Below are 24,199 nucleotides of genomic sequence, written 5' to 3'. Positions count from 1 at the left end.
GCTGGAACAGCCTCATGGCTCACTCACCCCGCGGCTTCTCTTCGCAGTTTTTCGCATGATTCACGGTAGCACATCGTTTGATAGAGTGACGAGATCATGCTGGAGCGCTAACTACGTTTTTCTGTATTGACACGCGTGATCCGGGCAGTTTAGGTTTTCGGTGCTCGTTTATGGCTGTTGGCCATTTTTCGCTCAGAAGCAACCAACAAATGCGCTGTTGGACGCAAATTCGACCCGTCCGAGCGGGTGATGCTCCAGTGGAGTCTGCAATCTTAAACTGTGACAGCAAATGGATCTTAAACAAGATTGATCTTAAACTGTGACAGCAAACAAAGAGGCTTCCGTAGTCCAAAGTCTGGTTCCGGAGTTGGAAGTCAGGCTTGCAACGTATGCCGCAAAAGTGTGCAATCGGTCCCTACCTGTGACATGCAACGCGATCGCTGAGCAAGCGCAGAAGATGCGGTTGATCCTGTCATTTGCAAAGTATGAGATTTCGTTGGATGACGCCAACGACGTGCTTCGAGAACAGAGAAGTGATGACGACGAGACTGACATCACCAGCGCGGACGAGTCGTAGTCTAGTCCCGGACGGAGTGAGAACGACAGGGAGCAGCTTCAGTTGTCCCGCCTCCAGCGTGAACTTCCTAGTTTCGATAACGCCTGGCCATCTCATGCACTTCGCGCGTGCATGCGCAGCCAAAGCACGCCAGAAGGCATTAATCGCGCGTTGGAGGCTCGGCTTTTGAAACGGATACTTTTGCCATTCTCCCGTGTCCGCAGTAAAACGCGCATCTAAAAAAATTTTTTTTTTTTTTTTTGGTGTGCAATGTGGGTGTCGACTTACAATCGTGTTAATACGGTATTTCTCGGTGGTGATTTCAAATATGCAATTAGTTTTCAGATAGCTTTACTACATCTGAGTTATCAACAAATTTGTAATTTTAATTACCGTAAATCCTCTTTACGGGTCGTTAGCGTAGAATTCTTCAAAATATATTGAATCTTTTTATAGAATTGCATTCACCAAGACATGTTTTGTGCGGTGATGCTATTTTTGTTGCTTTATATGTCATACAATAATTTTAATTAATTAGTCTAAAAAAGATATAGCCTCCTGTGTTGTGCAACTTGGTTGCAATTGTTTTTTACCAGCGTAATATCATTAAATCAGGCTTAAAATAACATCACTGCACAAATCATGTCTTGGTGAATGCAATTCTATAAAAAAATTCTATATATTCTGAAGAATTTTACGCCAACGTAAGGACCTAATTAAAATTACAAATTTATTGTTATTTCTTTGTCTAGTAAAGCTATCTGAAAACTAATGGCATATTTGAAATCACCGTTGAGAAAGACATCGGTATACTAAATATCAGCATGATAAATGAACTATAAAAATAAAAAAAGTTAAAGGCACAAAGGCGGACATACAGCACCAGTACGAAATGACCAGCACGACTCTGAATTCTTTCTAGTTTAACAATGTGGTTCTGCTGAGAAGGATCCCAGACACTGCAATATTGTTTGAGACCGCTGATATAAACGTTAGTGGAATCGGTCTGTAATTAGTAACTTCTTACATAAATCGTCATTGACATACAGTCCTGTTTTATTAATACCGACCTCGTTTATATGGATACCCAACTATGTAAACAACATTTTTGGGGACTAACTGGATAAATATGTGCAGTTCGTCTCGTTAATATAAACGGCCCACATTACGAATGTTTTTTTGGGGGGGAACGGAGGTGTCTATATTAATTAGACATCACTGTACTCTAAACAACAAGGTAGAGGGGCTTAGAGCAATAAACTGGTATACCGCCCACCAGTCAAAAGTGACCCACATTTGGCTCCTCCCATGTTGTACAATTTTGACCACGAGACACGTGACCATACCAAATCTTGAGACTTTTACGCAAAGCTGAGCCAAGTATTTTATTGTGATCGCTGTAAAAGCATGATAAACTATTTTTTCAATATTGTGAACCCCAGAAGTCAGTGTCTAGCTCCGATGAAAACCCGAAATACTGCACCGCGGCTGACAGCTTCTAGTGGAGGCATTGCAAAGCTGCTTGAGTTTTTGTTGTAAAAGCACATTTCGGACTTAAATGAAAAATAACTTATCTTGTGGTACTGTTATTAAAAATCATTAAGCAATTATTTGTCTGCGGTACTTCGTTAAAATCGTGATGTAAAACGACAAGGCTTTGTGTCTAGTGGTCAAAAAAGTGCAACATGGCGGCGGCCAATTGGGGGTCACTTTCAGCTGCCAGTTTATCGCTTTAAGGCCCTCTACTTTGTTGACTTCGAAGTTAAAAAAAATCTGCCTCATCTTTTTATAATGAACAATCTAAAACCAAAACAAATCCTCATACTGGCAATTTTTATTGCATATTTTCGAACCTGCTTTCACGCCTTCGTCTTTAGATCTCCAGGCACTGTGAACATCTGATTTCCTCAAGAAAGCCAGAGAAAACCTGCCGCTGCAGCTTTCCGTTCTAGCCGCTAGGCGACGTCCATTTCCTTGGAGTTACCAACAGTCCGCTTCGGTAGATAGTCTGCACCACATAAAAGTTCAGCTTCTGAATATGTGTAGTTGTAAAAATACTGTGTTTGCTTTCATGTATTTAGTACTGTAACTTCTCACCTTAATGCATGTATGAGCCCTTAAAACTGTATAAATGACGATGACATGGACCTGGACTTGCAGTTTGGATCTGGACCAGTGGATCAACGACCCGCCTTCGGAGTCATCTGAAGAGGAGGAGGAGGATACTGTGGCAGAGATATTCATTAAGACTGACAGGTGAGTGGAACTGTCGACTAGGGTCGCAAGGATACCAAAATGTAGAAATAAAGTTTGTGGAGCCAAAAGCGAATGGAACGGAACAGAACTAACAAGGGTTTTTTGTTTCTGGGGTTTATTTTACATGGAATTCTGAAACGTTTCTTCTCAATCTGAAAAAAATGCAACTTTTATTGCCGGGCTTGACTGATGCGGCAGGGCGTTGCAAAACCCTAGAATGCCTTCGCGGACCCCAAGGTTATGCGGATCCTCATTTGAGAACCACTGATGTAAAGCAATATAAAAACACTCATCAACATGACATACAACTTGCTTCTTTGTATTTTACTTATTGGGCCCAGAAAAAGCGAGCTCTTTCTGTGGAAGTCATAAATATATGGAATCTGAGTGTTCAAGCAACTGAAGATCAGCTTCTAAGCTTGTACTGAGGATTTGAAAAATTCAGAATTTCAGGTCGCTGCAAGTGAATGCTTTGCAAAACTTAGAAATTCCAGCAAAGGCCAAACTCTGAAAAACGCAATTTAAATTTTAATAAAAAAAACCCAAAAAACTCAAGGTTCAGAACTTTACTTACATTTAAAGTATTTTCTACAATGTAAGAAAGAAGGACTGTCTTCTCATTTGACAATATCATATGCAACAATGCAATTCTGTTTTTTCATTTGCATTGTACATTTTCTGTGGGATTTGACTTTGTTATTAGGAAATGTGTTTTTGAGCTTCCCTGGATTTCACATACCGTAAAGTTCCGAAAAAACGCTCACTCAAAATTAAGAGAAAAATAATGGAAAACATGGGGTGGGTTATCTTTGGGGACGCCACAGCAAAACTTTATCAAAGACTGGCTACAAACCACGTGATTCGGAAACTGATACCGCGGATCGCGAACACCGCAAATTCGCGTGTCATGATGCGATAAACACGCGGAAATTCGCTACAAACTCTTGTGTCACGGGAAAGGATACCGCAGGTTGCGGACGCAGCAGATTCGCGTTTCACAGTGCTAAGGACCCGCGGAAATCCGCCGAGGACTCTCATCTCACGGGAACGAATACCACAATTTGCGGACACAGCAGATTCAAGTTTTATGGTGCCATAAACACACAGGAACCCGCAACAAACCTGTCTGTCACGGGAACCGATATCGTGTGCGCAGATCGCGGACAAAAAGGCAGGAATCTGCTACAAACTCGTATGTTACAGGAACAAATACCGCGAATCGTGAACGCAGCAGAATCATATTTTACGATGCAATATACACGCGGGACCATCTCGCAAGGAACCGAGATCGCGCACGCAGATTGTGGACGAAATCGCGGGAACCCGTTATAAACTTGCTTGTTAGACGTGCTGGTACAGCAAATTGCGTGGTTGATGCGATTCCCATCGGACATTGCGTGACGTCCGACAGGAATGGGGGGTGGGCGATATGTCGGAATTTTTATATTGCAGATATTTAGCCAGAAAAACGGGATGGGCGATCTCTCGGGGGCGGGTGTTCTCTCGGAACTTTATGGTAGTACTTTGCATTCTTGGTTTGGCACACGACTATGAACATTGCATTATCGAAAAAAGAGAGCAAAAAGATGTGCATTGTAAAATTTTAAGGCAGAATTTCAAGTGGCTGTGTACAATACCGTGCTTTCCGAGATGTTTCAAGATGCTGTTTGAAAACCTGTTGTAATTGAAGTAGTAAACTGGCGTTGTGAATTGAGTCGAATCATAAAAGTTGTTTGATGTATACCGTAATTACACGATTCTAACGCGCCCCCGATTCTAACGCGCACCCGTTTTTCCAGGCCAACAAACCAGAAAAACTTTCACCTCCGATTGTAACGCGCACAGAACTTCGTGATCAAGAACAACGAATGCGAGAGAAACAGGCGATTTATTTACCGAAGTAGTCACTCATCTCCCTCCTCGTCGCTCTCCGAGAGCTCTTTGTCGCTCTCCGCTGACCACAACATGTCGTCCTCGGTGCCGTCAAGCGCGTTCGCTATGCCACACTTCTTAAATTAAACGAGCGTTCAACCATGGCCGAAGGGATCGTGGCCCGAGCCTCGCGCGCCCATCCCGCCAGCGTCTCGAGAGGCGCACGCTTCAGCCGACCGCTCGTCGTGAACGAGTGGGAGCCGCTCGTCAGCCACTCGTTGTACAGCACACGAACGCGATCTTTCACGGGCTTATTGAGGTACACGTCGAGTGGCTGAAGCTGTGACGCAGAAGGAACAAAGAAGGAACGAAATGGTTGCTAAAAGCACGGAGGAAAGATGGCAAAAAGCTTCGGCGCCATCTTGAGATGGCGATGGCAATAGGTAGAACAAAATTTCCGCTGTCTTGATAGTTTCGGTTTCGTATCCGATTCTAACGCGCATGCGATTTTTTGGCCTATTTTTCCGGAAAAAAGGTGCGCGTTAGAATCGGGTAATTACGGTATTAGAAATTTTAACTATCTCTCGCACGCTTTTTTCGGCGTTGTGTACGCCTTCGCTCTCAACTCCGCCGATTGCATTGCAATACTTTCCAGATCTTCATCACACTACACAGAGAAGAAATATGACCCCACTGACGAGGAACTGGAAAATGTGAGTGCATCACTCTGTTTTTGGGGAACTACCAGCAAAGGGACGGGCATCTTGGACATTGCATAAAGTTGTTCCGGGCTACCTTACTGCCGGGTATTTTTGAGCAAAGAGTACACCACGTAAATAAACTATGCATTGCAGAAAGCTGATACTCTGTCAGAATGAGATGCGGTGATGATAGAATGCGAAAGTTTGAGAACATGATCATACCTAACTGGATCAAAAGGTAAAAGAGAAATGCAAAATATTTTCATGATCCAACGTTTATGCACTAAGTTTAATATTGTCAAAACAAGAAGTGATATTGTAAACAAATGTGGCATTTATATCGGAAAAAACATGAAAGAGAATATTGTTTTCTTTCTTGCTTGCATGTTTTTTTGTTTTGTTTTTCACTAAAATAAATGTTGCAGGCACCTACAATGTCATCTTCTTCATCTTTCTCTTATTTTTTTCATCCAGGTAACGTCATGTCCATGTTACTGTCAGTGTTAGGAAGGGGGCCTCGATTGTTGTTTTGCAGTCGTGGGTCGATAATAAACTCGAACAGGTGCCGAAACACTAAGAGCGGGTAAGGGTCGTTCTACGAAAAAGCTATCTGCGACTTTTTTAACACAATGTGGAAGGCCTGGGAACCCTGGGAACTCGGCCCTGCCAAGGCCCGTCCCACAAGAGACGACAACTGCCGTGAACCGTTTGCTGCACCTTTTCCCTTGGCGCAGATGCGGGAGGCTAGGAAGCAGGAACAGGCCAACAACCCACACTATCTCAAGGCCACCCCCAAGAGCAGGGTGAGTAAATTAAATGATTAATTATTCAATCGTTTATTAACGCGGAAGGCGTTTTGACGGAAGCATCGTTCAGATTTGCCTCACTGTAGTTCGCCATGTCGTGTCGTCAGCTAATTATAGCAGGCTAACTTCCTGCTCTGGTCACGTGACCACGGCATAATTTACCAATGGGTACACTAGACGATTTCTTTGTCATGTCAGAGTATCCAAAATCTTGCCTCAGTATCAGTTTACGAACGACGAGAACTTTTAGAGCGCAGCTCTTAGGGGCCCGTTTCCAGCCTGAGCGGCGTCGGCGTCGGCGTCGGCGTTGGCGTCGGCGTCGCCGTCGGCGTCGGCGTAACCGCGCCCCTCCCCTCCTCCTCCTCCCCCTCCTCCTCCCCTCCTCCTCTTCCCCCTCCTCCTCCTCCCCTCCTCCTCTTCCCCCTCCTCCTCCTCCCGCCTCCTTCTCCTCCTCCTCCCCTCATTGTCTAGTATGGTGCGGGGGGGTCACGTGACCTCGGGGGGAGGGGGTCACATGACCTTGGGGGGGCGAGGAGGAGGAGGGCAGAGGTCCGGGGGGTCACGTGACCTCGGGGGGAGGGGGTCACATGACCTTGGGCGGGGCGTCACGTGACTTCGGCGGGGGGAGGGGTCACCCCCCGGGGTCACGTGATCTGGGGGGGGAGGGGAGGGGGTAGTCACGTAATGCTTAATTTGTTGTTTTAGGCGGTGAAGGAGAGGAAGGGGGTGGAGGAGGAGGAGGAGGAGGACTAGCAGGCATGATCACGAGGGAGGAGGAGGAATATACCCTCGCCTCAGTATCCTTCCCTCCTCCTCCTCAAGAGCTGCGCTCCAATTCGGCGTTACAGGAGTTGTAAACGGCTTTCACTTTTTTTTTATGAGATTAGGCCTTTTTCTTACTCAAAATTAAACTAGTCTAGCTTTTGGCCATTGGGAATATACTGTGGATACTTTAAGCCCAGTCGGTGTATTCAGGAAGTTTCAGCACTGCGTTTGAACGTTCCAGTCAAGCAACGGCCACATCCAAGGGGTTGGCGTGGAGGACATACCGGTGGCCGAGATTGACCTGTCTGTACCCCTGCACATTCCAGGTGTGTGTAGTCTTCGGTGTATAACAACAATAATAATAACAAGGGTGATTTTATTCATGAAATTACATACAAAGCGATTTGGCACCTAAAAGCAAACACTGCTTGTCTCTGGGGCCAGGCAAACTTATGAAACCCCGTAACATAGCCAATAATGGACTCTTCTAACACTACCCAGGACAGGCACTCCAGTGAAACATGTCTGTTCAGTGCATTTCTGCGATTTTGTTCCATCTTTTTAGCACATTTTTTTTTTTTATTACGTAAACGCGCTTCACGGGAGAGTTTTATGAACTGAATTTTTTTGGCTCGCACTCCATTTGTGTGTTTCGCGAGTTCTAATGGACCACAAATTGTCCACCTCCTTGCAAAGAATCAAACTCAAAAACCTGTCGCCGAGCACAGTGGGAAGGGTGGAAAATGAGGGGTCGAGGATTGTGGATGCTATTCCTTCACGTGTGACTGATACGCGTTTTGAGCCAACAGGTACCATATTTTTCAGCCTACAAGTTTCACCTTTGTATGAGCCACACCCCCTATAAACCACTGTTTTTAGAAAAAGTTGGTATATAACCTTTGTGTAAATGGCCCCTATTCTGCATAAGCTTATAATATATGTGCAAGTAAAAGCCAGTTTCAATACTCTCATCACCAAATCGAACGAGAAATATAACCCTCGTGGCTAATCTTTGCAGTTAAGGTTGCAGTTAAGGTCTGTGCATGCACCCACGTAAATTTTAGAAAAAGAAGTGTGGCTTATGCACCAGAAACTGGTGTAATGGACAAGTGGGACTAGGATGTGGCCTACCATTTTCCTGGCCGGCAGAAGGTCGGCACGATGGCTGGAACTGCTGGACTTGCGTCAAACACGTTGTCCCAGACTTCGAATGTTCAAAAAGGATTATGCTGTCCTCCACAAGTTTTATTGTTCCAAACTTGATTAGCGTTTTCTTGTGGACAAAGTACCGGTTAGCTTTGAACGACCCTTGTAGCTCGCCGATAGATGGACAAATTTTTGGCCAATTTTTATGTTTTTAAGTTGGCCATCAAAGAGAAGGACATGTGTTTCTTTCGCTTTTTTTCTGCCTGGCCCCTGCGCTGCTCACCGCGCGTTCGTCCGCTTGCAGGGCTGATCTCGTCGGACAAGTACCTGAGCGCCAGTCGCAAGGCGCGCGAAGTGGCAGACGGCGAGGAAGGTGGCGACCGGCGGAAGAAGAAGAAGAAGAGGAGGAGAAGGAAGGGGGAGGAGGAAGAGGAGGAGAGGAGGCCTCCCCCGGATGTCCCCTCGGAGGAGGAATTGCCCGCGGAGGCGGTGAACACGTCCCTGGGCGAGATGCCCGAGGGGGCACGGCTGACGGACGACGAGGACGACGACAGGCACAAGGACGACCCCCACCGGGCCCTGGACATTGATCTCGAGCAGTGAGTACCGAGACGGGGGGTGTGGATCGCTTGACAAGTGCACGACGTGCATGGCGTGCACGTGACTATCGTTCCTGCTCTCTCTTTCCGAGAGGAACAAGTTTGGTGGCGAGAAACGTACAGCGTGTCCCCTAGAAACACTTACTGGGACTTCCTTGCAGCAAAACTAAACTATGTAGCACCAAACGCTCATTCTCCACCCAAACGTAACACTAGCGGTCCAGGACAGATGCCAAAGTTCTAGAACTAACCGTTACTTTTCTTTTCTCGAAGTTATCAATGATTTTTTGGAACTTTTAATAGGAAAATGGGGTCCATTCTCGGTAACTGGTGCCATTCATCTGCGTGCATTTGCGGGCTTCGTCGGCCACAGCTCTCCTATTGAAAGTTTCTGAAAATTGCCTATGCAGAGCGTAAGTTTATCTGCTCTTTGCACAGGGGTTGCGATGATGTCAGAACGCCGAGCTCTTATTGGCTGATTTAAAAAAATAATGGGTAGGCCTCAAGGCATCCAGCATTGAGGTCTACCTATTATCCTTTCAATCGGAGCCAATCGGAGCTCGGCGTCGTTCTGACGTCACCGCAACTCCTGTGCAAAGAGCAGGTGACTTGCTCTCTGCATTATTTTTGAATGAGGTTACGGCAAACTTTGAAACTTTGGCATCTTGTAACTTTGGCGTCTAAGCTGGACTGCTAGCACTGCATTTAGGCAGAGATTGAGCATTCGGCAATGCACGGTTTCGTTTTGACATTAAGGGGTGACACTAGTACCTCCAAGTTTCGACTTTTAAACCAGGCGCTCAATATCAATGAAATTTGGAGGGTCTATTCATCTCGTTGCCTAAATGCACTGTATGACATTTCATCTCCGTAGGACAATTTTCCGACAAGCTACAGGGGGAGGTACACAGCTGTTGATGTATGTTGCCTCACTTGGCAAGGAAATCTATCACATACAATTGCTGCAGGATATTGAGCGTTTCTAAGCTTCAGCCTTAACCGGAACATATGGTGGGTGCGACTATCTATTTTTTTACCTTAAAATCTATGTTTTTTCTACGCAAAATGTCGATTTGAAGAGCATTCCACATAAAGGGGCATTTCCTCCTCATTAAAACTATGCTTTTTTGGCAATAAGAACTTCATTTAAATAGAAAAATCAATATCTACCCGCATTCCTCATTCAGTTTCAGTTCAATGAAGAATGCATTCAGCGGTTCATTGAAATGATAAATTTCCTGAAACAAAGGTTGCTGCAAAAAAGTGAAACTGAAAAAAAAAAAAAAAGCCTCTTTGAAGTTTCCACGCTACTACATTTGATTTTACTGGTGGTGGTGGCAACTAAAATACACCAAGAGGTGCCTTCTGCTTACACCCAATCTCCTGCATGGCCTTGCTGAGCGAGTCGGAGCTTTAAATGCTTTCTTCGAGTGTCATTTCTTTGTCAGCATGTGGACATTGATTGTGAAACAAGTGAGGAATTCGGTATGCTTGTAATGCATGAACCAAGCAAGAATGGGCTGGGCAAGCATTATCGAAATACAAAGCAGACAAACCCACGCGACTTTCTGTAAACGAATGCTGGTTTTAGTCAGTCTTGTGTTCAATCAGGGCAGGCTTTTCGATTCTTGGGCATATCTGTAGCCTCTTTTATGCGAAAGCTGGACATCTATGGTGTTCTTGCCTGCATAGAGTTTACTCTCAAGGAAAGATATTTAATGTACTGAAACTGTGAAGGAAAGCTCTTTCCAATGAAAGTATGATCAGCATACCGGTGCAAAGCTACAGCAGTTTGAAAATAGGAAACATAGAAGATTCACATTTTAAAAACATATGATTTTGCATCGTCGGCTTACCAAAAATGTTTCATATCTCTGTAAATACTTCAGATATTGCAAAAAAATTTGCAGGAGTATACAGTATTAGTTGGGGAACCACAATACATAAAAATAGGAAAAGTCGCTTTTTTAAAAAAAAAAATTGCAATTTTAAGGTGGTTTAAGGTTTAAAGAAAAATTGGAAAAACATTTGGGGACACCTTTGACTTTTGCTGGGGGTGCACACACAGCAGCAAGCCCACCAGAACTGTGGTTCTTGTGGCCTTACGAAAACTGTTAACACTTTAGTGTGACGAAAAAGTGTTACACGCGGTCCAAGGCAACATAAAACATGCGTAGCCCTCAGCAAGCAGTGGACAAACATCTAAAGCATGTAGAAGGTATACCTAGGCCTAATAATTTATACAAAATCATAACGAGACACAATTACATGCAACCAGCGAGATTTACCGAGTCGCTCAGCGGGAATCGAACCATGGACCATGCAATCCGCAGTTGGATGTCTTTGCACAGCGACACAAGGAGGAGGTGAAAGAGAGTGTAACAAGCTGGACTGACTTGCCTAGTTAAGCATACTTAGTCTGTTGAGGACCGTCGGCAGCGAGTCATACTTAGTTCAGCATACTTAGTCCACAGGCGGCAGGCTATGCGCAGTTAGCGGCAGGTTATCCTCAGTCCAGCATACTTAGTCCACAGGCAGTCATCGGCGGCGAATTATATTTACCCTAGTTCAGCACACTAGTGCGCAGACAACCGTCCGCTGCGAGTCGTGCGTAGTGCAGCATATTTAGTCCGCAAGCAAACTTCGACGGCAAGTCCTATTTAGTCCACAGGGGACCGTCGGCTGTGAGTCATACTTAGTTCAGCTTACTTAGTCAGCTGGCGACCGTTGGCGCACCCAGCTGTCTCCCAAACGGCAAAGCAGAGCTCCCCACGTGGACTCATGACATCAAGGACCATAACGTGCCAACGGATAGCACAGCAGCCACATGACATCACAGCTTCAGACAGCAGCCAAGAGGTAGCATGGCGGGTGCAATAAGCCTCTTGCTCTCGCGACTGCTTCATTTACCACAGGGGGTCCTTGTAATTCAAGAGCACAAAGGATTCAATGCCCTACAGATGCACACATTAAAGAAGCAGAACCCATGGAAAACTCCTCATTAAAGCATGCTCGTGACACACTCTGCTCCTGAATAAATTCACACTTGTCTCGATCGTTCTGATAAGCAAATCCCAATGCACACATGGCACATTATACATGCTCCCCAGGTTTATCAAAATGATTGAGGCAAGTTTTATTTTTAACCAAACCAAAGCAGCTTTTTAGAAAAGACAATTGAGTTATTTTAAAATCACTTTTCCATTACCCCCACACTAATAAACAGGCATCTCCTTGCGACATCTTTTATCCTTTATAAACTCGTTTCAGTAGTGTTGACGCATAAAATGTGGTAGTCTTGTTTGTAGCCTATTTAGTAGCTCGTAGGTTATTGAACTAAGCATTTGAAATATGTTCTTTCGCAAAAGGGCAGCATAAGCCACATGATGGGAAAGGTATGAAGTTATCCGATTGAGCCTGCTCTCTTTTGCAATTATTTGCAATACAAGATTAGGTAACTCGAAATAAATAAATAATATTTGCTCGACACTCGACAAAGTAATTATCTGCTATGATTTGAGTGCATTTTTGCTACCGTTTCATCTGGAGTGACCCAGGCCGTCTATAGTTTGAAAGGGAGAGGTGGAACTTAGAGGTCTGACTCTGTGTCCGAGTTGGGACTTAGATTGAGGTAAAGTAGGACTGAGATAGGATTCGGTCCAAGTTCCTGGACCCGGGCCATTTGAGGGTCCCGAGGAGTGACCCGGTCCACGCTCGTTGCAGGCCACTGCACGAGGAGAGGCCCCCCAGGCACCAGGACCACCCCAGCGTGCTGCCGGACGTGACGCCAGAGCTGGAAGAGCCACAGGACGGCCCCCGCTCACACAAGCGGGTGCGACAACCTTTCACCTTCTTGTTCCTCTTCCTTTGCCAGCGTTGTGTCTATTCATTCTTCAGAGAGGCGGTACAACTTGTGGTTGGAAACGGCAGTGCAATCGTCATCTTTAAATTAAAAGTTCCCTTTGTCAGCACGGACCTCCACGCTAAGGCTATGCCGCCTTTCTTGGTGAAGATTCTAAACATGCGACAAATTAACTTGTAGGGTGCCGGGCAATAGTGAAAGGGCTGCCATCTTCCAGAGAGCACGCGAAACAAGCTCAGAAACCGATTCACGAACCGGACTTGTGGTGGGGCTTCTTGGTGCGTGGGAAAGCACGAGGGACGGTCGTGACTTAGTAAGTGGCCAAGGGGCTGAGTTTCTGCCATCCTTGTTCAGGACGGAGACCGGAAACACCGAAAGAAGAAGAAAGAGCACCGGCACAAGTCCAAGGAGCGCAAGCACCGCCGTCGGGAGGAGTCGCCGCCTGCAAACGCGGTCGCAGAGACGGTCGACGGGGAGCAGAGCGCGGGAGACGCTCCGGCGACCCATGCCAAGGTTGGTGCCCCGCTGGGGGCAGGAGGCACCTCGGGGGCTCCGACCCTTTGTTTGCTCGGGCGTTTCCTCGAGTTTCCTTGAGCGACGTTTGGACGAGCTACAAAACAATGTGGAGCGAATATGCTCGCTATACAGTAGAGTCTCGATGAGAGGAATCTCTTGGGGTCATGGAAAATATTTATATCATCCGAAAATCATATTATCCACAACGAGCTTCAAAAAAACAGTAAATTATGTGTATGTACTCGGTGAGAACAGGTGGCTCTGGATGAGAAAATTCTTTCGATCCTAGAGGCAGTGCAATACCGCTAATATTGCACTGCCTCCGGGATCAACCCACTTTTATTTTTATTAATGTGAAAGGGCATTAACTGTCTTGTGGAGCGAGCCGTCGTCATCAGCCACGCCAAATGGCAGCTAAATTTCCCTCTTCCAATGAAGCGAAGTGAAGCCGCAGCCACACAAAACGGCAGCTAAATGAAGCTGCAATTTGAAGTCTCCCAGCTTTCAAGCCGCGCAAAAGGCCACGCAAAATGGCAGTGAAATGAAGCTGATATCTGGGGGATGGGGCCGCCGTGCGTCAGTTTCAAGGAGAGCCACCCCATGGCGCTGCATGCCCGCGCCGCCAGCGCACCAATCGATGATACGCGGCGCGTCCACCTCACGTGGATGCCCGCGAGAACGACATTCATGCTTTCGCATTCACAACTCGTGAGAAGTGCTTAGGTGTACCTCGAGCCTTTTTAGAGCGCAGCTCTTAGGCGCCCGTTTCCGGGTTGAGTGGCGTCGCCGTCGGCGTCGGCGTAAACGCGCAGTGCATTAGGGGTAAATTTCCCCGCTACATTTAGCGGAAAATTTTCCCCGCTAAGTTTAACGGAAAATTTTCCCCGCTAAATTTAGCAAAAAAATTTCCCCGCTAGGTGTAGCGGAAAATTTTCCCCGCTAAATTTAGCTGAAAAAATTTTACGCTAAGTTTATCGGAAAAATTTTCCCATTAAATTTAGCAGAAGGAATTCCCCGCTAAATTTAGCGAAAAAAATTCCCCGCTAAATTTTGCGGAGAAAATTCCCCACTAAATTTAGCGAAGAAACTTTCCCTGCTAAATTTAGCGGAAAAGTTTCCCTGCTAAATTTAGCGGAAAAAATTTCCCCGCTAAATTTAGCGGAAAAGTTTCCCCGCTAAATTTAGCAGAAAAGTTTCCTCGCTAAATTTGGCAGAAAATGTTCCTCTAAATGGGAGGAGAGGAGGAGGGGCATAGCCTCCTCTCTGTACCTTCCCCTCCTCCTCCTCAAGAACTGCGCTCTATTTCGGCATTACAGGGAGTTGTAAATGGCTTTTATTTTTTCTTGAGATTCTTATTCTTTAGCCTTAGTGCTCTAGCCGTGATGACTGTGCCCCTGTGGCAGTTGCGATTTCTTACACCGTGGCAGCTGGCCACGACTACTACGACGGCACAAAAGGGTCGTCCAGGCTTAATGGAATGCAAGCTGAGCTAGTAAAATTATATATCAAAGTCTCCTTTCTTGAAATGCGTTTACAGACGCTCGAGTGGCGGGGAACGCCACTCGCGCAGCTGAAAGAATGCTCACTCAGGCCGAGGTATATGCTACGAACAAATGTGCTGACCCCTAGGGGTTGAGGTCCCCCAATTTTTAAAATATTGATCAGACGTTGAAGTTGAGGAGCCCATGTAAGTGCTTGTCCTCGTCCCATTTGGGCTACTTTATTTGTATCGAAGAAAGTATGCTTGCTGTACGTCCACCGCTAAGCTAACAGGGTGGAGGAAAGCTTTGTTCTTGCCGGACCAATTATTTACCTGCCTTTTATCGACGAACCCCACTGTGTGGTGCTATGAGCATGAAATTGTGATCACGTGGTTTAACACCGGTGGTTGAATGGTCCAAAAAACACGTGGGTTCCACCACCGTGTCAGCTTATTGGTGAACGGAGCATATAACCGATAAGTGCTCCCAGGGAAGTAAACTTCATAGCATTCTTTTGAACTGAGGGAGGTTTTCTCAAAATTTTCTATTTGGGGGAAAGTCTATCTCTTTTGATTGACAGCTGAGGAACCCGTCCTGCGTAATAAAGCTGTGCGAAAGCCTACTCCCCTCTAAATTTAGCAGGTTTGGACAGGTGTGTATGAGGGTTTGCTGTGATGCAGGAGGACCTTGACTTTTGGCTGTCTCCGGCTGCTACGAGGGAAGGGACCGACGAAACGGCAGAAGCTTTGACTTCGGCTGCTCCGGCGGCTGAAGCCAATGGTCAAGACGTGCCACTGTCCAGGTCACGGGAGGTAAGCCGATTGGTCGATTGATCCCTACTACCCACTCAAGTTTGCCCATGCCGTGTACAAATTTGACCCACGTATGCTTTACGAATATATTCTGAAAAAATAGTTTGCACACTCAAAATTTTCTTAGAAACAAAAATATTTGCATTATTGAGAGAGTGTTCTCTGAAATCAATTTTTTTTCTTCGTAAAACTTAACTTGTTACTTTTTATATTTTTTTTCCCTTGCGCTGAATTATTGAAAAAAGCTTAAATATAGGTTGAACCTTTCAACTCTTGTACCACAGTTGTTTTGTGGCATCGTCTTGAAACCACAATACCCCACGGGGTTAAGGGCTGGATTGTGGTTGTCAGTCTATCGTCTTCACAAACTGGAAAAGTCCGTTTAGGCGTTACTTCGCGTGCCCACTTCCTCACGGCGTTTCATCGGTCGCTGCAGAAGGGAACCCGCAAGAAGCGCGAGTCCTCCAGGAAGAAGCGGAAGAGTGGCAAGGGGGAGGAGCACTCTGCCATGCTGCTGCAGCAGGACACGCCCAAGGACAAGCGAGAGTACGAGGAGGCCCCAGGGATCACCACGCCCTCCAAGGAGCCGGGGGTGGCCATGACCCCCATGACACCCTGCATGCCACCCGTGAGTGGGACCCATCTTTCAGAACTCCCTAGAGACGCTTTACACACGTGCCAGATTAGAGCCCCCATTGCCGACCTTCTCTCGTTTTACCAAGACGACCGAGATCCTGAGCCACCGAAGCAGGGGTCAACTAGCGTCCACAAAGGCCTATACTGGCGAGAAGGACTCGGTAGAATCTAAAATGGCAATAACCTGTCCTGCTGTGGTAACAACGAAATGAAGAGAACAGAATAGGAGGAAACAAAAACTGAAGGTCGGTTATGGCGGTGTCCATGCACAGCTGCTGCAAAGAATCTATACTTAGTTCACCCCTAAGCTGATGGTGCAATGAAAGACACAAGCTTGTTTGACCGATCGTACACCTATCTTTCACCACGTGATCACCCTTTTGCCCATAGCCACGTGCAGAGAGCAGGGTCAGGTGATGAAAGGGAGGCGGTTGCCACTGTCGGTATGGGGATGAACGGGGTGTAGTGGAAGGTTCTCAAACTCTTTCAGTCTCGAGAAACCCTTCCTGGTCTTGGCATCGACGCAGCGAAGCAGTTCACGAGCCTATGGACCTCGTAAACGGTAGTGCACACACCAGAAAGTATTTGACTCAACCGGCCGTGTCATTACACCTTCGTAACGTTTCGTGACACTCTAGGCTTGGAAACCTGCCCTAAAACACATTCTGTGTGAAAAAGTCACCCCTTTGCGGTATTAGCGTGACAAAGGCAGTGGTAATAGAGAATGTCACGTGTTAGTGTGGAGAAACTGGTGTACGCGTGTGGGAACTGGATGGCAAGAAGCGGCCTAGTGTCGTGCAAGGTAAGCGCGGGAGCACTCCGTGGGTGTGGTTGAGCGTAATTGCGACTTACCTGGGGCCCGTTGAAGTGCGAGACGCTGTAGACGATGATTGCAGAAAACAGAACACTTGGATTGCGGCAGCGCCGAGCAGAGCCCTGTCAACAGCTCATGGCGAAAGAAGACCAGACACTCGAAACTATGTCAACCCGTTGCGGCGAAGGAGTGTGCTTCATTTTTTCTCTGCTTTTTCATCTCGGAGCAAAGCGCCACTGTACGTCTGAACACGTGATGTTTTACTCTCGCCGGGTGTAACACGTAGGCACTCAGAGAAATGGTTCGGCTGGCAGTTGGCCCGTCAACTTTTGTTACTGGCACCTAACAAGATGTGCTTGGGTGCCAGCCACATACTAACACATTCTGCATTAAAAGTGTGAGTTGCGAAGGTGAAAAAAGTGTGTTTCTTCCCCACAGCCTGCATCCAACTACAAGTTGCTTGCTGACGACCAGAATGTCAAACTGGTGAGTTCTTCTCTTTTTGAGTATAGGTTCTGGAATATATCGAGCGAGCTTGTCTCTCTTGCTGCCGACAATAAACTATGCATTTTCAAAAGCTCAGACTCTACCCAAGCAGCCTCAGTGGCTCCGAGGCAAGACACCAGCTTACAAATCCCCAGGTGGCGAGCTCGAATCCCGGCCAAAGGATTCAAACGTTGAAAGGTCCCCGGGTGGTCCAAATTAATGCTCAGCCCTCCGCTGGGGCGTTTTAGGTGCCCCTTGTTGGTTTGGCACGTAGTTTGAGACTCCGCCCAAATGTAGTGCCGGCAGTTCGAGATGAGATGCCCGATTCAGGACATACCTTTACCTGACGGCATAAGTAATGCATTCTAGGTAGTACTCTATTTGCTAATTATCACATCGCGCTCGCACCCTGACATCTGCTTAGGCCAATAATGCCATCCCAAAAATATATATATATATATTTACCGATGTTTGTTCACAAATAAGCCTGCTACCGCCCCTTTCGGCTAACTCCTGTGTGCTTCTGGTGTTCCTCTTCTTTTCCATTTGTCTCGCATGCTTTTGTTCTTTGTCCTACTCTCTACAATCCACGCAGCTTCTTACAGACATATTAGAAATACTTCTCCGAAGAAAAATCTTTTTACCTAATCACTGTGCGTTGCTCAAGAACAAATAAATACACTACCGGATGTCTACTGGGGCACCAAATATTGTGGTAGCGTCGTGGTGTCAACTCCCGCTGAATGCAGTGAATATATAGAAAAAGGTGCTCCTTTAGAAGCTTGGTTTCACTGGGAAACAAACACCCTATAGTATATAACACTCCCATGCTTGCCCGAGGGAACAATATTGACAATGGGGGTGGTATTGTAAAAATAAGAAAGTCGCGCACCCGAGTGACATTCATGCGTTAAGTAACATGCAGCTGCGGCGTCCTTGGGGGAAGTTGCATTTTCCCTAACACCCCGACACCCTCGACAGGTCTACGAGGTGCGTCCCCTCCCCGGAGTGGTGAACCAGGTGGTGGTGTCAATCATCTTCACTAACCAGAGCAGCTGCCAGCTCAAGGAGATGGAGTTGGGCATCCTCGACACCCTCAACACCAAGCTGGTGCGGGGGGTGAGTGGCACCATCTGTCCCCAAAGTTTGCAACAAATGCTGGTGGCTTCATTATACGTAGTTTTCAGTGTCGCCAGTAGTGCCTTCCAGCTTCGCGTACCAAATTTGCAAATTCACTAACTTGGCAAAAACAAATTATTTTGACTTGTAATTAGGTTACTTGGTTTCGATGTGTGTATTAACATGGTGAACCAAGTTTAAGGCAAATCAGCGACTCTAAAAATTTTACCAGAAAGTTCACTGGAAAAAGGCTCACCACAAAACTGTCAGATACGGAGAGAAGCTCACCAACCTTTTGACGAACGCGGAGGAAAGCTCACCTCTGAATCTTTGAAGCGAGCGTTCACTCAACTGACGTACTGTGTGAGTAAGTGCATGCGATTTTTCTACACTTCACTAGCAAATGAATTTTATTTGCAAGTGTATTAGTATCATACACATCATGGGTGGCACAATGAAGATAGAATAACTAACGTTCAAGAAATCGATAGAATAGGTAGGAAAAAAAATATAATCAATATACTACCTAGATAGCAGCTTGAGTAGCTCCTGAACTGGTAGGTATTGAATTAGGTAGTACAGAGCCAGCACTGCGTTGCCAAATCTTTCACATCCCATCTTTTTTTTAAAGGGACCATGAAATTACCTTCTTACTTTTGCCAAATAACTTTTACATTAAACCTTCAATGTTCACTGAATGTCAAACAGGCATCCATTTTCGTCTCGGTTTATTAACTTCTACACAAAAAATAAATGAAATTTCGACTTATTCTTCCTCTTCAACTAATCGCAAAACAAGCTGCGGCGTAATTTTGACGTTCGTAGAAGGCCCCTGTAGCTTCAGTGGCACTACTACTCTAAAACAATAACTACCACGTGGTGTTAATAAAAAGAAAAAAAAAATCAAGGTATGCTTTTTTTTTTTTTTTTTTTTTTTAGCCAGTAAAAAAACTGGTAAGCTTTTCTCCAGACCCACACGAAAGTCGGTGAGCTTTTCTCTAGTAAGCTTACCTCCGGGGAGCTTTCCTCCAGTGAGCTCTCTCGGGGATTCTTAAAAGAGATGCATGACAAAACTCAGTTGCAATCTGCGCTCTGAGAGTGGAGCGTTCTGTTACATTGCTTAGATCAAAACCAAAACACAACTACTAAAAGGGGCACAGCAATAACCCGTGTTGCCTTTGGTCTTTTGAAGTTGCAGTTTCCTCAAGCAAAAACAGTTTTTAGTGAATCAGGGGAACTAAATAAGCTACACTCAGAGTATTGACTCTCTATTTCCTGATTATCTTGTGGGTCAGGCACGTAGCCAGGAGGGAGGCCCATGAGGCCCGGCCCCCCCCCCCCGAAATCTTCCATTTTGCTGGGACCTTCTCTCCCCCCTCCCCCTCATACAGCATTTTGTCATGGGCTGGCCCCCCCCCCCCCCCCCCCCCCCGAAACAAAATCTAGGCTACGTGCCTGTTGTGGATGCAGCCATTTTGTTGCCCAATGCGGATTACGTGCACTTGTCTATAGTTACAATTGAAAAATGTGACTCGTTAACCCTTTCATGGTCACTGACGTACCCGTACGTCAGCGCGGGTGCGTCCCGCATGGTTGCTGACGTACATGTACGTCCGCGACTCCTCATTCAAAAATTCCCGCCTCTGCGTGAACGGGCGCGCTCGCGGGGACGTGCTGCCATCTCATAGGGTTGTAGGGAACTACGACCGCTTATCTCCCGTCGCGTTTGTTTTGGAGGGGCTTTTGAAATTGCGAAACTGGACGCTCTGTGCACGCGATAACTTTCGAGATGGCTGCGCGTGCCAGCTGCTCCGGAGGTAGCGGAGATTGGAGCGATGGCTCTTCGGATTCAGATTTTGAGCCCTTCTCGGACTCTGAGTCGGACGACAGCTCGACGTCCGACGAACAACTGCAAACCAGCTCGGAATCGGAATCCGACACAGCCGCACCGTCTGCTGGACCATCTCGGAAGCGGGCGCGTCAAAACGAAACCGACTGGAAAAAAGGTGAAGACTTCTCCCCATCTATATTTCCATTTGACGCGTCGCATTCTGGACAGCCTGCAGGCACTCTACTCCAGCCAGATGCGAAAGAAGCAGATTATTTCAAACTCTACTTCGACGAGGGAGTTGTGTCTTCGATTGCAGACGAGACGAATGACTACGCGCACCAGCTGATTGCGCAGCCCGGCCTCGCACGGAAATCGCGACTGAAAGCATGGGTAGACGTTGGTCTCGCTGAGATCTACTGCTTTCTGGCAGCTGTTCTGCTGATGGGGCTCGTCCGAAAAAATGCTCTGAGGGATTACTGGACCACCGACCCAATGACTGAGACCCCCTTTCTTTCAAGGCTTTTCTCAGTAAATCGCTTCTGCCTTTTGCTAAGAGTGCTTCATTTCAGTGCCAGCACTGATGCAGCAGATCGACTAAGAAAAATCAGGCCACTCATGGAGACACTTCAGGCAAAGTTTGCGAGTCTCCTGGTCCCATACCAAGATCTCTGTATCGATGAGTCGATGATGCCCTGGAGAGGACGTCTTTCATTTCGCCAGTACCTCCCTTCAAAAAGGCACCGTTTTGGAGTGAAGATGTTTGTTCTGTGCGACGTGATGACCGGGTACATCTTGAGGTTCATCGTGTATACCGGAGCTTCCACGACAATGACGATGATGAAGGAGTTGGGATTTTCGGGCTCAGTTGTCCTCGAGTTGCTCAACCACTATCTCGGAAAGGGGCATTCTCTTTTCGTAGACAACTGGTACACCAGTCCGGCGCTTTTCCAATATCTTCAAGGGAAGCAAACCAATGCTTGCGGAACAGTTCGACAGAACAGGAAGGGACTTCCCAAGTTCAAAAAAAAGATGAGAAGGGGAGAAGTAGAGTCATTTCATACCGATACTCTTCTGGCACTGAAGTGGTGTGACAAAAGGGAAGTGCATATGTTGACCTCAATGCATGAAGCTCATCTTGAGGACACTGGCAAGGTGGACAGAAGAACAGGCACTCCACAGAAAAAGCCAGCTTGCGTACTTGAGTACAACCAGAAGATGGGACTCGTGGACAAAGTAGACATGCAGCTGAGCTTCACTGAAAGCATCAGGAAGACGCTGAAGTGGTACAAGAAGTTTTTTTTTCACCTTCTGGACATGTCTTTGTTGAATGCATTCCTCCTTCACCGTGAAAGGAGTGCCTCCAAGATCACGTTCGCCGAGTTCAGAAGAAGAGTCGTATACCAGCTCGTTGAAGAGCATCATACCGAGAGGCGGAAGGGTGGAAGGCCCAGCGGAGACAACCCAACGAGGCTGACAGCACGACACTTCCTCGAGAGGGTGCCACAAACATCGGCGAAAGGCAGCCACACCCAACGAAGGTGCCACGTGTGTGCCAACACAGCTCTCAGACCGAAGCAAAGAAAGGACACAAGGTTCATGTGCGCCGCTTGTGACAAGGGCCTGTGTGTGGAACCCTGCTTTAAGGACTACCACACTTTGAAGAAGTACTAGAAAGTTGAAAATTCGAAATATTTAGTCCTTTTTGTTTTGTTCTACCTCGAGCGAGCGTGCCGCATATCTTTTGAAGTGTGTGTTACTATTTATTTTAAGTCTTATATTTTTTATGCTACAATAAACCTGTGAATTCTCTTTGCTATCACACCGAGTAAAAAAACCCGACCACGGGGGTGCGCCCTTGGAAAAAAAATGCGACCATGAAAGGGTTAAGGGGTACTCCGGCGATTTTTTGAGCTACCTCAACTAACTACATTTTCTGACTCCCCGGCCTTTACCCTTTCCGGTATGCTATTTAGTATCGCAAAATTCATAATAGTTATTGCGAATTCGGCAAATGAAAAATGATGCAAAAACCAACATTCAAATATACCCGCACTTTTCAGTGCCGTGACGTCAGTGGAAGGCAAGTTTGCCAGTCAAGCGAGCGGCCTAAAAAATAGAATATGCCAATCATTTGTTCCGTGCTGGAGCGCGGGGACTGGAGCAAGCTTCTAAAGCATTCATTTGACACCATGAAACTGCTTCGAATCAGTTGGGAACAAATTCTACAGTCCAAAGAGTGAACCCCTGCACTTCCAATGACGTCACTTTTTCGTGGTTGCCAGTAGAGACTTTCAGTTTGAAAAACACTGTGAGGACCAAAATTGTAAATTCAATAACTTTGTGAAAAAAACTTATTTTGACCCAATATTTGGGATACTATTTTGGCGATGTTGTTTGGCGAGCTTAGCCAAATTTCAAGCAAATCGGGGACCATGAAGAAATCGCCGGAGTACCCTTTTAAGTTTTAGATATGTTGTCTTGATGCTCGAGTGGTATTGTTTTGCTCTGTTGCGGGCTGGCCCGTTCTAAGGTTCCTGGGGGACGATAGAACCTTTTCTGCAATTTCAGATGAGGATTCAGCCTGCTAATCATACCGTGTAACACCCGAGACAGTGGTGAGGGAAGGGCGAAAAACTTTCAAGTCAAAGAAAGAGACCCAGGGGGAGATGGTCTCAAACTCGGCTAACTAATTGATTCCGCTAACTCCTTATATATACACGATGCTGTCACCACCTACCTCCTTCACAGATACACCCTTTGTTAATGCAGCAACCGAGTGAACTCTTCAAAAGAAAACCTTGAAACTGGTAGATTCTTTGCCATAAGCTGCACAACCCTCTCTCACAAGTGCTGTGACCTTGAGACCGGTCATAGCCATTTTACATAATTCCTTAAAGAAAACAAAAAAAGACTTAAAGGGCAACTCCGCTTCATTTTTGGTTTTGAAAAAACAATGCAGTCCTCTTCAGTATCGCCTAGGAAGACCACACGTGAAATCTTACGACGCAGTTCTGTCTAAATGTTTCTTAAACGGTCCGGCAAACTTTGCAACTCGCCAAGTTGCCGAAATCGGCTGACTTGAGCGGGCGAATTCAGGCGCAACCAACAGCGCAGTCAAGGCTACGGCATGGGCGGAGCCAACATTGAGCTAAACGCCATCTACATGGCCCCCTTTTGCTTGTTTTCACTTCTCCGGGCGAGCGTAGCGCATGACATCAGCAACGTTGCCTCTCGGCGCTCAGCAGTGTCCACATGATTGGCGTAACGCGCCTGCGCAGCGCGTTTCTTGGGAGGCGTTCGGCCGCCCACCATGGTCCCGCCGTTACCGCCGTCTTCCGCGTCACAACCGCCGTCTTCGTCTCACCGATTGTGATTATTGTCTCTCGGAGTTTCGTCCACACTACGGACACCACGTGCGCGCACACTTATGCCGCAGTTGTGCAGACGTCGTCGAATGCCATAGACACCAAAACGTGGCGAAGAGTGCGGTGCAGACGACACTCGCGCCTACCGCACGCTCGCCGCCCCCATCCCGCCCGTCGTTGGGGTGAGGATCACGTGACATCTCGTACCACGTGATGGCCATGTACTTGGCGACCCGAGGCCAATGTTACCGGGCGGAGCCGAAGTTTTGGTTTCGATTTCCGCTCGTATTTAAAATCAGATTTAAAAATATATATCCCATTTTTCGCAAAGCAAACAACGTAGTGTGTTTTACTAGGGCTTTTTAATTCGAAATCAATCATTATCCCGAAATCTTCGGAATTGAGCGGAGTTGCCCTTTAACTATCGTCAGTTTGTCTGTGCACAATCACTGTCGTTTCAGTTACCCGGCAGAACGATTTAAAAGCACCAAGTTAAAGGGCGTCGGTCTTCCAAGCCACCTGTACTAAACATATTTTCGGAATGCCCAGGCATGCTATTTATTATCTTTAAATTCA

The 24,199-nt window shown here is 46.6% G+C and overlaps 1 protein-coding gene across 2 annotated transcripts in view; it reads left to right on the top strand.

The window, feature by feature from the left end:
* LOC8051413 (AP-3 complex subunit delta-1) overlaps positions 1 to 24,199 on the top strand; it is a 95,538-nt gene that overhangs the window by 57,104 nt on the left and 14,235 nt on the right. For both annotated transcript variants that reach the window (XM_029971310.3, XM_029971309.3), the window contains exons 18-28: positions 2,717 to 2,812; positions 5,340 to 5,397; positions 6,120 to 6,188; positions 7,198 to 7,282; positions 8,407 to 8,701; positions 12,425 to 12,533; positions 12,918 to 13,076; positions 15,241 to 15,372; positions 15,809 to 16,000; positions 17,261 to 17,308; positions 18,290 to 18,427. In XM_029971310.3, the coding sequence (XP_029827170.2) occupies positions 2,717 to 2,812; positions 5,340 to 5,397; positions 6,120 to 6,188; positions 7,198 to 7,282; positions 8,407 to 8,701; positions 12,425 to 12,533; positions 12,918 to 13,076; positions 15,241 to 15,372; positions 15,809 to 16,000; positions 17,261 to 17,308; positions 18,290 to 18,427 (1,381 nt within the window). The remainder of the gene's footprint in view (positions 1 to 2,716; positions 2,813 to 5,339; positions 5,398 to 6,119; positions 6,189 to 7,197; positions 7,283 to 8,406; positions 8,702 to 12,424; positions 12,534 to 12,917; positions 13,077 to 15,240; positions 15,373 to 15,808; positions 16,001 to 17,260; positions 17,309 to 18,289; positions 18,428 to 24,199) is intronic.

Source organism: Ixodes scapularis, unplaced genomic scaffold, assembly GCF_016920785.2.
Source record: "Ixodes scapularis isolate PalLabHiFi unplaced genomic scaffold, ASM1692078v2 PGA_scaffold12__126_contigs__length_90152505, whole genome shotgun sequence".
NCBI classification, from domain to species: domain Eukaryota; kingdom Metazoa; phylum Arthropoda; class Arachnida; order Ixodida; family Ixodidae; genus Ixodes; species Ixodes scapularis.
This window is presented reverse-complemented; position numbering and strand designations above follow the sequence as displayed.